We start from the raw sequence: 12,812 nt of genomic DNA, 5'->3' as shown, positions 1-12,812 counted from the left end.
TTGCATGCTCTGACCTGTACACTGGACTCCAGTCTGTGCTTTCTCTACTGAGGGCCATGGGGTGTAGAGGCGCTCTCAGGTCGTGCCTTAGCTGTCTGCCTACATATCCATGCAGACTATCCCAGACGGTTATGTTAAAGCTGATGGCATATCAGTGCCCTCAACAAGGTGAAAACTTCTCTCTTCCGTGTGGGAGTCTGGCCAGACTGCTAAGGGCTGGTATGATGCTACATGGTCACACCTTCCCCTCTGATCTAAGTGCTCGTCACTCCTGGGGATCCTGCCGCAGCTAGTCTTTGTTCTGTGGTGTGGTTGTTGTCTTATTGAACACCACGATGTTAGCTCCAGGTGCACAAATAGTGACTTGGTATTTGTGTGCATATGAATTGATCACCACTATAAGTCTAGTTACAACCTGTCACCAAAGGTATTGCATAGTTATGGACTATATTCCCCACACTGTACATTTCATCCCCATGACTCACTTATTTTATAATGGGAAGTTTGCTCCTCTTAATTTCCGTCACCTATTTCACTCATTCCCTCACGCTCCTCCCCTCTGGCAACCTGTTTGTTCCCTGTATTTATGACTCTGTTTCAGTTTTGTCATGTTTGTTCATTTTTAAAGTCCACATATAAGTAAAACCATACAGTATATGTCTTTCTCTGACATATTTCATTCAGCATACCCTCTAGTTCCATCTGTGTTCTCACTAATGGCCAAGACTTCATTCTTTTTATGGCTGAGTATTATTCCATTGTACATAAAAACAACACATCTTCTTTATCCATTCATCTATTGATGGGCACTTAGGGTGCTTCCACATCTTGACTACTGTACATAATGCTGCAATGAACATACGGGTGCATGTATTTTTTTGAATTAGTGTTCTGTTTTCTTTGGTTACATACCAAGAGTAGAATTGCTGGGTCATATGGTAGTTCTCTTTTTAATTTTTTGAGGAATCTCCATACTCTTTTCCATAGTGGCTACACCAATTTACACTCCCACCAACAGTGCACAAGGCTTCCCTTTTCTCCACATCCTCACCAACGTTTGTTATTTGTAGTCTTTTTCACAACAGCCATTCTGACAGGTGTGAGATGCTACCTCATTTGTGGTTTTGATTTGCATTTCCCTGATGGTTAGTGATGTTGACCAGCAGTGCCTGCTGGCCATCTGTATGTCCTCCTGGGAAAAATGTCTATGCAGATACTCTGCCCATTTTTTAATCTGTTTTATTCTTTTTTTTTTTTGATGTTGAGTTGTATGAGTTCTTTGTATATTTTGGAATATTAACCCTTTATTGGATACATTGTTTGCAAATATCTTCTCCCATTCAGTAGGTTACCTTTTCATTTTGTTGATAGTTTCCTTAACTTTCATGTAGTCCCATTTGTTTATTTTTCTTTTGTTTCCCTTGCATTGAGACAGATCAAAAAATTATTGCTGAGACCAATGGCACAGAGTGTACTGCTTATGTTTTCTTCTAGGAGTTTTATGGTTTCAGGTCTTACATTTAAGTCTTTAGTCCATTTTGAGCTTACTTTTGTATATGGTGTAAGAAAATGTTCTAATTTCATTCTTTTGCATGTAGCTCTCCAGTTTTCCCAAAAACCACTTATTGAAGGGGCTGTCTTTTCCCCCTTGCATAATATATTCTTTCCTCCTTTGTCACAGATGAATTGACCAAGTAAGTATGGGTTTATTTCTGGGTTCTATTCTGTTCCACTGATCTATGTGTCTGTTTTTGTGCCAGTACCATGTTTATTGCAGCTTTGTAGTATAGTTTGAAATCAGGGAGCATGACACCTCCAGCTTCGTTCTTCCTTTTCAAGATTGCTTTGGCTATTTGGAGTCTTTATGTTTCCACAAGTTTTAGAATCATTTGTTCTAGTTCTGTAAAAAAAAAAAAAATGTCATTGGTATTTTGATAGGGATTGCATTTAATCTGTAGATAAACTTGGGTAGAATGATTATTTTAATATTAATTCTTCCAATCTACGAGCATGGAATATCTATTTGTGTGTTGTCTTCAATTTCTTTCATCAACGTCTTATAGTTTTTCAAGTACAGGTCTTTTATTTCCTTAGTGAGATTAATTCCTAGCTATGTTATTCTTTTTTTGATGTAACTGTAAATAGGATTGTTTTCTTAATTTCTCTTTCTGGTAGTTCACTGTTAATGTACAGAAATGCAACAGATTTCTGTATATTAATTTTGTATCTTTCCATTTTAGTGAATTTGTGTATTAGTTCCAATAGGTTTTTGGTGGAATCTTTAGGATTTTCTACATATAGTATCATGTCATTTGCAAACAGTGAGAGCTTTCCTTCTTCCTTTCCAATTTGGATGCCTTTTCTTTTCCTTGTCTGATTGCTGTGGCTAGTACTTCCAATAATACATTGAATAAAAATGACAAAAGTGGGCATCCTTGTCTTGTTCCTGATCTTAGTAGAAATGCTTCCAGCTTTCACCGTTGAGTATAATATTAGCTATGGGCTTGTCATATATGGTGTTTGTTCTGTTGAAGTATGCTCAATCTATACCCGCTTTGTTGAGAGTTTTTATCATAAATGGATATTGAATTTTGTCGAAAGCTTCTTCTACATCTATTGAGATGATCATGTTTTGTGTTTTTTTTATTCTTCAATTTGTTAATGTGGTATATCACATTAATTGATTTAGATATTGAACCATTCTTGCATCCCTGGGATAAATCCCACTTGATCATGGTGTATGATCCTCTTAATGTGTTGTTGAATTCATTTGCAAATATTTTGTCCAGGATTTTGCAAATTCATTTGCAAATATTTTGTACGGAATTTTGCATCTATGCTCATCCGTGATATTGGCCTGTAATTTTCTTTTTTTGGAATATTGTTGTCTGGTTTTGGTATCAGGGTGATGCTGGCCTCACAGAATAAGTTTGGAAGTGTTCCTCTCTCTCCAATATCTTGGAATAGTTTCAGAAGAATATGTGTTCTTCTTTAAATGTTTGTTAGAATTCACCCATGAGGTCATCTGGTCCTGGATTTTGTTTCCTGTGGGCTTTCTGATTACTGATTCAATTTCATTACTGGTCATCTGTCTTTTCATATTTTCTATTTCTTCCTGATTCAGTCTTGGGAGAGTGTACATTTCTAGGAATCTATCCATTTCTTCTAGGTTGTCCTTTTTATTGGTGTATCATCATTTATAGTCATCTCTTACAATCTTTTGTATTTCTGTGGTGTTGGTTGTAACTTCTCCTTTTCCATTTCTGATTTTATTTGGGCCTCCTCTCTTTTCTTCATCTTTTCTTCTCTCTTTCTGCTCTTTTTCTTTCCTTCTACTAGCTCTGGGGTTTGTTTGCTCTTTTTTCTAGTTCCTTTAGGTGTAAGGTTAGATTGTTTATTTGAGATTGTTCTTGTTTCCAGAGGTGGGCTTGTATCACTTTAAACTTCCCTCTTAGAACTGCATTTGCGGCATCTCATAGATTTTTGGATCATTGTGTTTCCACTTTCATTTGTCTTCAGGTATTTTTTTTTAATTTCCTTTTTGATTTCTCCAGTGACCCACTGGTTTTTTAGTAGCACATTGTTTAGCATCCATGTGTTTGTGTTTTTGCAGTTTTTATTCTCATGGTTGCTTTCTAGTCACATACTGTTGTGGTTGGAAAAGATGCTTGATATGATTTCAATTTTCTTAAATTTTGGCAGACTTGTTTTGTGGCCTAGCATGTGATCTAAATTGGAGAATGTCTTGATTATCTGCAAAACTTCATTTCTCCTTCAAATCTGAATAACAGCGTTACCAAGTAGAGTATTCTGAGTTGTACGTTTTTTCCTTTCATCACTGCTGGGCCACACACAGGCCCAGAGGAAATGGTGATGGGTCAATGCTGGTATCTGGGAGGCAGGTGGTCTGCAGCCCCAGGTGCGGGGGTTAGAAGGGCTCTGAGCCTTCTGCGAGTCTGCAGGTGAGGGGAGAGAGAGGACAGGGGTTGACAGAGGGCTCTGTGAGTTCACCATGGGGGCAGACTGGAGCAAGTTTACAGATGGTAAGGACCAAGAGAGGTGAGGGTGAAGACACCGGTGAGTAAAAGGTGGCGAGGCCAATCCTGGGGCTGGAGCAGAGTGGGCCTGGTGGGGTAAGCCCCCACGGCTTTGGGGAGTCCTGATGGTCTAGACCTCTCCAAGGAGCAGGCTGGAGCAGAGTGGGCCTGGTGGGGTAAGCCCCCACGGCTCTGGGGCGTCCTGATGGTCTAGACCTCTCCAAGGAGCAGGGCTTTTCTAACAGCATTTCCTCTTGTCACGAAGTTGCATCTTTATTAATTACTTCAGTCTCACAGAGTGATGTTAGTTCCACATTTCAGGGAGAACTTTATGTCAGCACATCAGATAGGTTTCATTCAACAAAATTTAAGAGGTCCCAGCTCTGCTGTGGGTGCTGGAGATATAAGAGAAAACAGAACAACGCCGGAGGGAGAGGCACACAGACAGACACGGTGCAGGGTTACAGGCAAGGCAGGAGGGCTTGGTGCCTCAGCTAACACCTCCCACTCCGCCCAAGGATCCCGAGGGAATGGCGCCGTGTGGAATGATTTAAAAATGAATAGAACCAATGCTAGTTTCTAAAAATAAGCACGTTTACATCATTTCTCCATTGATTTACTTCAGACTAGATACAATTTACTTCACCTTAATGTGTTTTAGTTAGTATTACTGCAACCCATAATTTACATCTGCGATCCGTAATCACACCTAACATCTCTGTCCCTCTACACCAAGTGTTCTGGACAAATCATTGGGCCCTTAAAGGCAGTATTTATAGGAAAACTCAACTTAGGTGCCCCTTAGGGAAATGTGTGTAAGGATCAGATCTTCAGCTGTGTGGTTTTCTAAAATGGGGCACACTTTGGCCGCAGCTGTGGCTGTCTTGCCGCTCTGTCTCGTCAGAGCTGGGAGACAAGGAGGCTGTTGTAATTGCTGACCCCACTGTGAGCATGTGAGACTGGATAATATATGGAATGAAAAAAAAAATCATCAAAAGTAAAAAAAAAAAAAAAAAGGGCACGTAATCACCAACACACTTTTCGAATTCAAAGTCAGAACTCAGCCTGTACAAGCAGCTCTGCGTTCATTTAGCCTCTATAAAAGTGAGGTAATAGATGACACACCTTAATTTTCTTTTTCTTTTGTTTTTTTTGGCCACACCATGCTGCAAGCGGGATCTTAGTTCCCTGACCAGGAATCGAACCTCCACCCCCTGCAGGGGAAGCATGGAGTCTTAACCACTGGACCGCCAGGGAAGCTCCCGCCCACCTTTTTTTTGCATCTTAATTTTAAAATCTGACAAAGATTAGTTCAACATAAAAATCTAATTAAAAAGACAGGTTTTCAATAAATTTCAATTAATTATACTGATCATAAATGATATTTATTAAGGAATGCATAGTCTTGTGATTCAAAACCAAATATTTTAAAAGAATGATTTACCTGATAAAAACTGACATGAAAGTATTGTTTAAAATTGTAATAAAAAGCAAAAGACATTTAGAAGAACTTGTCTCCTTTTAGAAAACATAGACTTTAAGGATTAAAAGTAACTTTCCAAACACATTCTGAGAATTAAAAGCTCACGTCACAGAAACATTTAATAACAAACATCGACCAACGGTTTACAAGTTGTACAATAAATAAAAAAGCCTCCTAGTTTTTTTCCAAAAAAACATGAACTGATGAAATAACAACAGAAAGTTGACATTAATTTCTGAAGAAAAGGCACATCCAGGCAAAGGAGTCAAGGCGATTTGTAAAACGCAGAGTTACATGTACACGGTGCATAATCACTGCGCGCAGAGGCGGGCTCCGGGAGACTCTGAGGTCCGGGAACGCGGTGCCAGTTCCGGCCGGTCGCCTGGCTGCGGTCCTCAGAGGCTGGACCTTCTCTCGGGCCGCGGCGCACACCTGGCGACGGCCGCTCGCCAAAGCAGCGGGGCCAGGAGGAGGCTGAGCGTGGTCACACTCAGGATGAGGAGGTACACCTGCCGGGGGCGGGGCGTCAGCGCGGCCGGGGGCGTGTCTCCGCATCACGGCGTGCGAGCCTCTGGTGCCCGGCCTGGACGAGGGCGCCCCCTTCCCCAAGAGGTCCCGGGGACTGGGGCGCCCCCCCACCCCAGCCCTACTGCCCCTAACAACCCCGCTCCACCAGCCGGGCAGAGACTCACCTCCCGAGAGATGATACGTGCTCTGCGCGCCCGGCTCCCCAGGACCAGAGAGAACTCGCTGACCTGGGCCAGCCCCGCGGCCACGATCCACTTGACGTACTGGCTGGTCTTGGGCAGCAGCAGAGACAGGACCAGGGCTGCCAGGGCGAACTGGCAGAGCGGCAGGTCACGCTCTGCCAGGCCGGGCCCGGAGCACCGCCCGCAGGAAGCAGGGCGGGCCCGGGGTGGGGGGAGGCCGCCCCAGCACCGCGTGGGAGGACGCACGGAGACACCCCGGGGAAAACCAAGGCCCTCCCGCCAAACGAGTATCGTGCAGCCTTCAGAATGGAAACTTTGTTTTCAACACAACGTAAGGAAAGCAGCCTGCGGCGGGCAGTGCAGTTCAGCCGCCATCGGGGCACCGCCCCTTCTCATCCGCAAAGCCAGCGGCCACTACCCAGGCCACGCCCACTCCCAGACTCCCACGCTGACACGGGCACCTCAACAATTTGTAGTCACAGAGATCAGACAAGTGGAAAGTGGCGAAATAGTTCTCAGTGGCCGTGAAAAGGTACGTTTGCGTCACCAGAGCCGGGTTGCGGTTCTTTAGACTCACTTAGAAGTCAAATTACAGAGCAAGGGTGTCACTGGAGGATCCAGAGAGCGGTTTCTCCAGTCCCAGCTTCTGAAACCCCGTTTTCAACACAAACTGAGCCGAAGGGCCATCCCGATCCAAGACGCCCCAGCTGCCGGGCTGCGCTGGGCGGGGGGCACACACGGGCAGGAAGCGGGGCACGTGGTGTGACAGGGGAAAGCAAAGGCAGGGCGGACTCGCAAGCAGGGGCCCTACCTTCATGGCCACCACCGAGAGCGTGAGGGCCAGCAGCACGGCGAGCTCGCGCAGCACGAAGGTGGGGAACACGTGAAGGCCTGGGGGACGGGCACGGGCGATCGTCTGGGCTGGGCAGCCGGCCTCCCTGCCACCCCTACATCCACAGGCTCCTCCGCCAGGACGGGAAGGGGCAGGGTGTCTCCCACCCACTCCACCCCGAGACCCCGAGCAGAGGGCCGGGTGACTCGGTGCTCCCCGCCCTGTTTCCACGGGCTTCAGAACCTGCCTCTCGAGGCACCCAGAGTCTCTGGGGCTCTTGGACCCACCGAGCGGTGCAGGGTGTGAGCGAGAGGCCAGATGGCCGTGCTGTGACCACGAGTGGGACCGCCCCCCTCCACGGGGACATTCCCAGGGCAGCAGCCTCGACACACTAGTTTGATTTTTTGTATTAAAATTAGAATTTCTTCCTGCACTTGATGTGGACGTGCTGAAGTGGGCCTGCCACCCTGCTGAGCGGTGGACCCTCAGGACCACCAGTCAGGAGCCCCCGTCCCTCAGCTCAAACCTTCCCTCCTTCTAAGGTAGAGTCCCTCAGACCCTAGTCGCCATGGGGACTGTTTCTGCGGCACAAGCTAAGTAGAAACACGTGTGAGCAGATGAGACCCAGTGGGAGTGTCACCCCTGGAGGAGGAGGGTCACCTATGGACGCGAAGAACACAATGGCCAGGAAGTCGCGGACGGGCTCCACGCAGGACACGACCTCCTCAGCGACCACGTGGCCCTGGGAGGACACCAGGGCTCCGGCCAGGAAGCAGCCCAGCTCCATAGACACGTCCAGGAGCTCGGTGACCTGAGGGGAGGAGGACACAGGTCACGCCAGGTGCACCCGCCAGTGACTCTGCTGAGGACACACGAGAGGGCCTCTCGGACGCGGCGGGATGTCCCCATAAAACTGCGACAAGCCAGCTTCCCTGCCCCCGCCCAGGCCCCTGCGGCGTCCCAGGAGAACCCCACAGAAGGCACAGCAGGGGACGTCAGCTCACTGACCACGAGCGAGAGGAAACGGTCATACAACAGTTGCAACCATCGTTCGTGTAGACTGCTGCAGACGTTTTGAGTGGGACTATTTCCCAAGATCTAAGAATTTGTGACACACTTTCTTTACCCTGAATCAATAAACAGCCCAACTCCCCTGGCATTAAACACGTGGCACACAAAACTATTCCCCCACCCCCACCCTGGCCAGCGCCTAGAGGAAGGAAGCGGACACGGTGTTTAACTCGGGGAGGTAAATCCAGTGACGAGAGCAGCAAAGACAGATGGACGATGTTCCAGGAAGCCCTGCTGACGACCGTGTCAGAGCCCATCAGATGCCTGGGAGCGGATCCGACACAGCGCTCGCTGCCGCCGCACACATGACACACGCCGGGCAGCGCGGACACGGACGCGGGGAACCAAGGGCGCCTAGCGTTACGGGAGCAGTCACAGAACTCCCTGTGCCTGGAAGCCGACCAGCTGAACCCATCCCCGTGACCCAGAAGACCACGACCAGACAGCCTGCAGAGAGGGGGCCGGGCTGGCCGCCCGCCCACCTGGGGACAGCAGGGCGTCTGGGCCACCCGTGCTCGGCCACGCGGCTTCTGTGCTGTGACCTTCGACTTCGACTTCACGGGGGTGAGGAGACGCTCGTGGAGAACAGGTCCTGACCACGGCCATCCACCCCGCGCTAACTCGCCTCCCGTGGATGGCAGGTCTCAGTGAGAAAAGAAAGCAGTGCGTTTCCAGAGGACAACACACAGCATCTCCGTGACCTGGAGCCGGAAAACACGTGTCACGCAGGACCCTGAAATGCTGCCCTTAAAGAACGATCACAGCACCACACTACAATTAGGAACTTCCGTTCAAAAACACGTCGTCAAGAGAGTGAAAGGCAAGTCACAAACTGCAAGACATTAGCAAAACTGTATCTGACAAGGAATACCATTCAGCCGTGGGAAGGAATGAAGCACTGGCACGGGCTACAGCTTGGGGTCAGCCTCTGAAACGTGCTGGGCGGGGAGAAGGGCACGGCCACCTGGGGAAACCAGCTGCGGTCACGCAGGCCCACACGGCCCGGGCCTAGACCCGCACGTCCAGCCTCACTCCCACGGCCCGGAACGTCTAAGCACAGACGGCGCGAGTGAGCGGCGGCCTCGGGCGCTAGATGCCTCCCCCAGCGCCCGGAACCCGCGCAGGCGCTCGGGACACACAGGCCGCAGAGCGAGGCTGCTTCGGCTCAAGTGCCGCTGGGCGGCAGCACGGAGCGCCGGGTCAGAGCACTCTGCCGGGTGCCATTCCAGAGGACACTCCAGATGGGGCGGAGCAACGCACAAAACCCAAGTCGGTCACATACGTGAACGGCTCTGAGCAAAAGCAAACCTCAGTCTTCTCCCAAGATTACGAGACACTAGCAGGCAACGCAACTGTGTAAGGAAGTTCTTTTCCTCAGTGTCCTTTATAGGATTAAACTTTTCTCTTGACCTAACTGTAGGCTCATGTGCAGTTCTACGAAGTCATCCAGAGACCCCGGTACCTTCCCCCGGGCTCCCCCACGGCAGCATCTTCCCAAGTCACAGCACGAGTCCCGTGGATGTGACACCGTGGAGCCACGTGGGCCGCCCGTGACCTCCGGGGTCCTCCCCACCGCCCTCCCTCCTCAGCACCCGGCCAGCGGCCTTCCCCCATCTCTGATCTGTCTTCACGAACTGCACGGAAGTGGAGTGACATAGCTCCTGACCTTGGGGACTGGCTTTTCGAGTCAGCACAGCTCTCCGGCGACTCACAGACCCACGGTTCAAAGCTGGGTGGCTGCCCGGGCGTGGAGGGCCGTGGCTGGCTGAACTACGCGCCTGAGGAAGGCCATCTGGGCGGTCTGGGCCGATGGGAGCACAGCTGTTGTCACGCTCACACGTCAGTTTCCACGTGAACACGGGTCTTCACTTCTCCGGCGCACGTCGAGGGGCGCAGCTCTTCCGTGCAGGTGATGCCCCCAGAGCTGGGACTGTTTACGGGGTCTCCGGCCCCTCCCCTGCTCTCCCATGAGAAGCCTGTCCCTTAACTGGGACGGCCGCCTCCCAAACAAGCCTCTATGGTGAGCTTTTCACGTTCCAGTGAAAGAAGTTACGCTGCTCACTAGCTTGTTCTCATCAAACAGAACAAAATGTCGTTTTAAACTGTGATTCTTGCTTCGGATGCAAAGCGTCTAAGACACACTCGCACGGTTTCACACTCACAAACACCATCCCAGCAGAGAGCCTAGAGCGCGGGCAGAAGCGCCAGGCAGCACGACTGTGCGCGGATAAAACACCCACAAGCGTCTCACGGATGCCGACTGTTAGTAAAATGAAAGAGAAAGGACCGATCACAAGCTCTCGGTGAACAGAGGATGAGTCAGGCGATGTAAGCGGCGGGCATTTGGGGCCTTACCGTCAGCATGAGGAAGGTGAAAGCGGAGATTCCCAGGATGAGGACCTCCTTGTTCCCCTTGCTCTCCGCGTGCAGCCTCCGGCAGTACGGTCCCACGAGGTAGGTCCTCACGACAAGACAGAAGAGGAGAACCGCAGCAAGCGAGAAGAGGACCTGCCCGACCAGGCCCAGGACCCGCAGGATCTCCATGGCGACGCTGGGAAAGAGAGGGAGACGCCTGATTCTCCTCAGAATATGCTCAAGTCCAACGAAATGACCTTTCATTCCTTTTTAGCATTACAAAATAAATGACCCAAATCGCAGACGTTTTCATTTCTAAATGTTAGAATAAAATCCATCAAACATTAACCTCAGAAATTAAGTTACTTGAATATAGAAGCTGAATTGTGTTGCAATTAATACTTTGGAGTAAGTACATTTTATAGGATGTAATGACTCGTGACTGACAGCTTATGTGTCTCCATCGATGACAGATGATAAAAGTCCTCACTAGGAATTAACCCCCATTTGAAATTCTTTGTAAGGCAACAGTCGCTCTGTAACACGACACTGCAGGCTCCCCACCAAAGCGTGACTGGGGGATGCCAGCGACTTTCAGAAAAGCCTTCCCTTAGCCCAAGCCAGAACTCTGAATTTTCTGCTACTTAGTCATGGAGAAAAGGCTTCTGCACGAAGCCCTTTTTAGAATATGCTACTCAGATCTCAATATATTGTTAAGATCTCAACCTAATGACCTTCACAAGATAGGCATTATTGTGCATCTGTCGTGTTCATGGTAACATACACAGTTTTTAACCCCAGTTCCCCATCACATTTAGGAAACCCTTCAGTCCAAAATTCTGGTTTAAGAGCTCTTGATGGAAGAATATAAATCAGGTGGTAAGAGAGGACTCGCCCCTGCAGCCAGGCCTAGACCAGCAGCCTAGACACGTCCCAGGGTGTGTGATGCCTCAGGGCGTCACAGCAGAGCCTCTGTGAACACCCACGGCTAAGGCTCAGGATGACAGCCCAGGGGAGAAGGCGGGGTCTGTGGCCTCGGCAGGAAGAGAAACCTGCGCGAAGTCCCAGCCAGGCCCCCACAGCCCGGCAGCTGACGCCGAACTCCTCACCCACCGCCCGCGACCCGGACCCTCAGGGCCGGCACCGGGCGCCCCTTCCCCCTGTACCCCAGTGACCCCTGACTCATCCCATTCAGTGGGCTGCAGAGGCCAAAGCAACACGTGGGGATGCGGTCTGACGTCCGTGACCCGAGGGCCGGGGCCACGTCTCCTGGGCTGGACCCGGGAATGGGTCGTCCAGGCCCAGCCACACTGGGGGCGGCGTGTGGGGGAGCTCGTGCGCCGTCCACGTCCACCCTTGACAGACGGCCCTGCCCACCAGGGAGAGGCGCCCCCGGACTTCCTTCCGTGGGGGGCAGGGGGCGGGGTGCTCTCCCACTCGCTTGTTGCTGAGTTAGCCGCTCTCAGCGCTCACCTGTCTGTTAACTGCGTTAGTCTCGTTGATTTGTAGATCTTCATGAAATGAGAAACTTAACCCTCTGTCTTAAAATCAACTATACTTCGATTTTAAACAATAAGACAGAACGTGTACACACATCTCTTTCCCATTTGTCTTTGGCCTGCTTACCTAATGTGTTCCTGTACATGTATGTGCACGCATACGTGTGTGCACACATGTATGTGTGTATATGTGTGTGTGCAGGCCTGTGTGTATCCATGCGTGTGCGTGGGTGGATGTGTGTTTGTGTGTATTTAAACATTCAAAGTATGAAACTTCAGTGACACTGATCGCATTGCTCGTCCTTTATGGCTTCTGGAATTTGTGTTCCGCTTGAACATCTTCAATATTTAATACATTCATCCATACTTTCTTCTAGAACGTTCATGGTTTTGCAAGATTTTAATTCTAGTAAAATTTGAATTACTTTATAATTTTATCATAGTCTCTGTGTTCTGTCCTTTACCTGTGAAATATTTGGAGGGAAGAAGACAATTCTTTCCTTTAGGAAAGATCAAGACGAGTTCTGAATAAAGCTGAATTAAGAGGCAAAGCTTATATTAACATTACTATTGATTTTATTTAATATTTTTTACTATAAATTTTCCCTGGTTATCAAAATTGGAAAAGAGGTTTTCCCAAATTATACAGAAAAGTAAATAAACAGTAAACTCACCCTAATCTACTCCTCTACTGGACACTCTGTAACACACATTTCTAGCCCCCATCTTCTCCTTTATGCAGTTAAAATAATATTGTATGTAATTTTTAACAGCTTTTTTGATACATGTCTCATTTCACACAATTCCCCCATTTGAAGTCTACAA

The 12,812-nt window shown here is 48.9% G+C and overlaps 1 protein-coding gene across 10 annotated transcripts in view; it reads right to left on the bottom strand.

Moving 5' to 3' along the window:
• Window positions 1–5,771: 5,771 nt before the first annotated feature.
• TMCO3 (transmembrane and coiled-coil domains 3) overlaps window positions 5,772–12,812 on the bottom strand; it is a 31,184-nt gene continuing 24,143 nt past the window's right edge. For 7 of the 10 annotated variants that reach the window (XM_033843822.2, XM_073795456.1, XM_033843815.2 and 4 more), the window contains 5 exons: window positions 10,489–10,705; window positions 7,723–7,873; window positions 7,042–7,121; window positions 6,213–6,362; window positions 5,772–6,029 (listed from right to left, as the gene is read on the bottom strand). In XM_033843822.2, coding sequence (XP_033699713.1) covers window positions 5,916–6,029; window positions 6,213–6,362; window positions 7,042–7,121; window positions 7,723–7,873; window positions 10,489–10,705 — 712 coding nt within the window. In that variant the 3' untranslated portion in view covers window positions 5,772–5,915. Of the gene's footprint in view, window positions 6,030–6,212; window positions 6,363–7,041; window positions 7,122–7,722; window positions 7,874–8,637; window positions 8,835–10,488; window positions 10,706–12,812 lie in introns of those variants that run through there. The other 3 variants (XM_033843819.2, XM_033843820.2, XM_033843824.2) reach the window with 2 other exon arrangements.

This window comes from Tursiops truncatus, chromosome 18, assembly GCF_011762595.2.
Source record: "Tursiops truncatus isolate mTurTru1 chromosome 18, mTurTru1.mat.Y, whole genome shotgun sequence".
Classification (NCBI taxonomy): domain Eukaryota; kingdom Metazoa; phylum Chordata; class Mammalia; order Artiodactyla; family Delphinidae; genus Tursiops; species Tursiops truncatus.
This window is presented reverse-complemented; position numbering and strand designations above follow the sequence as displayed.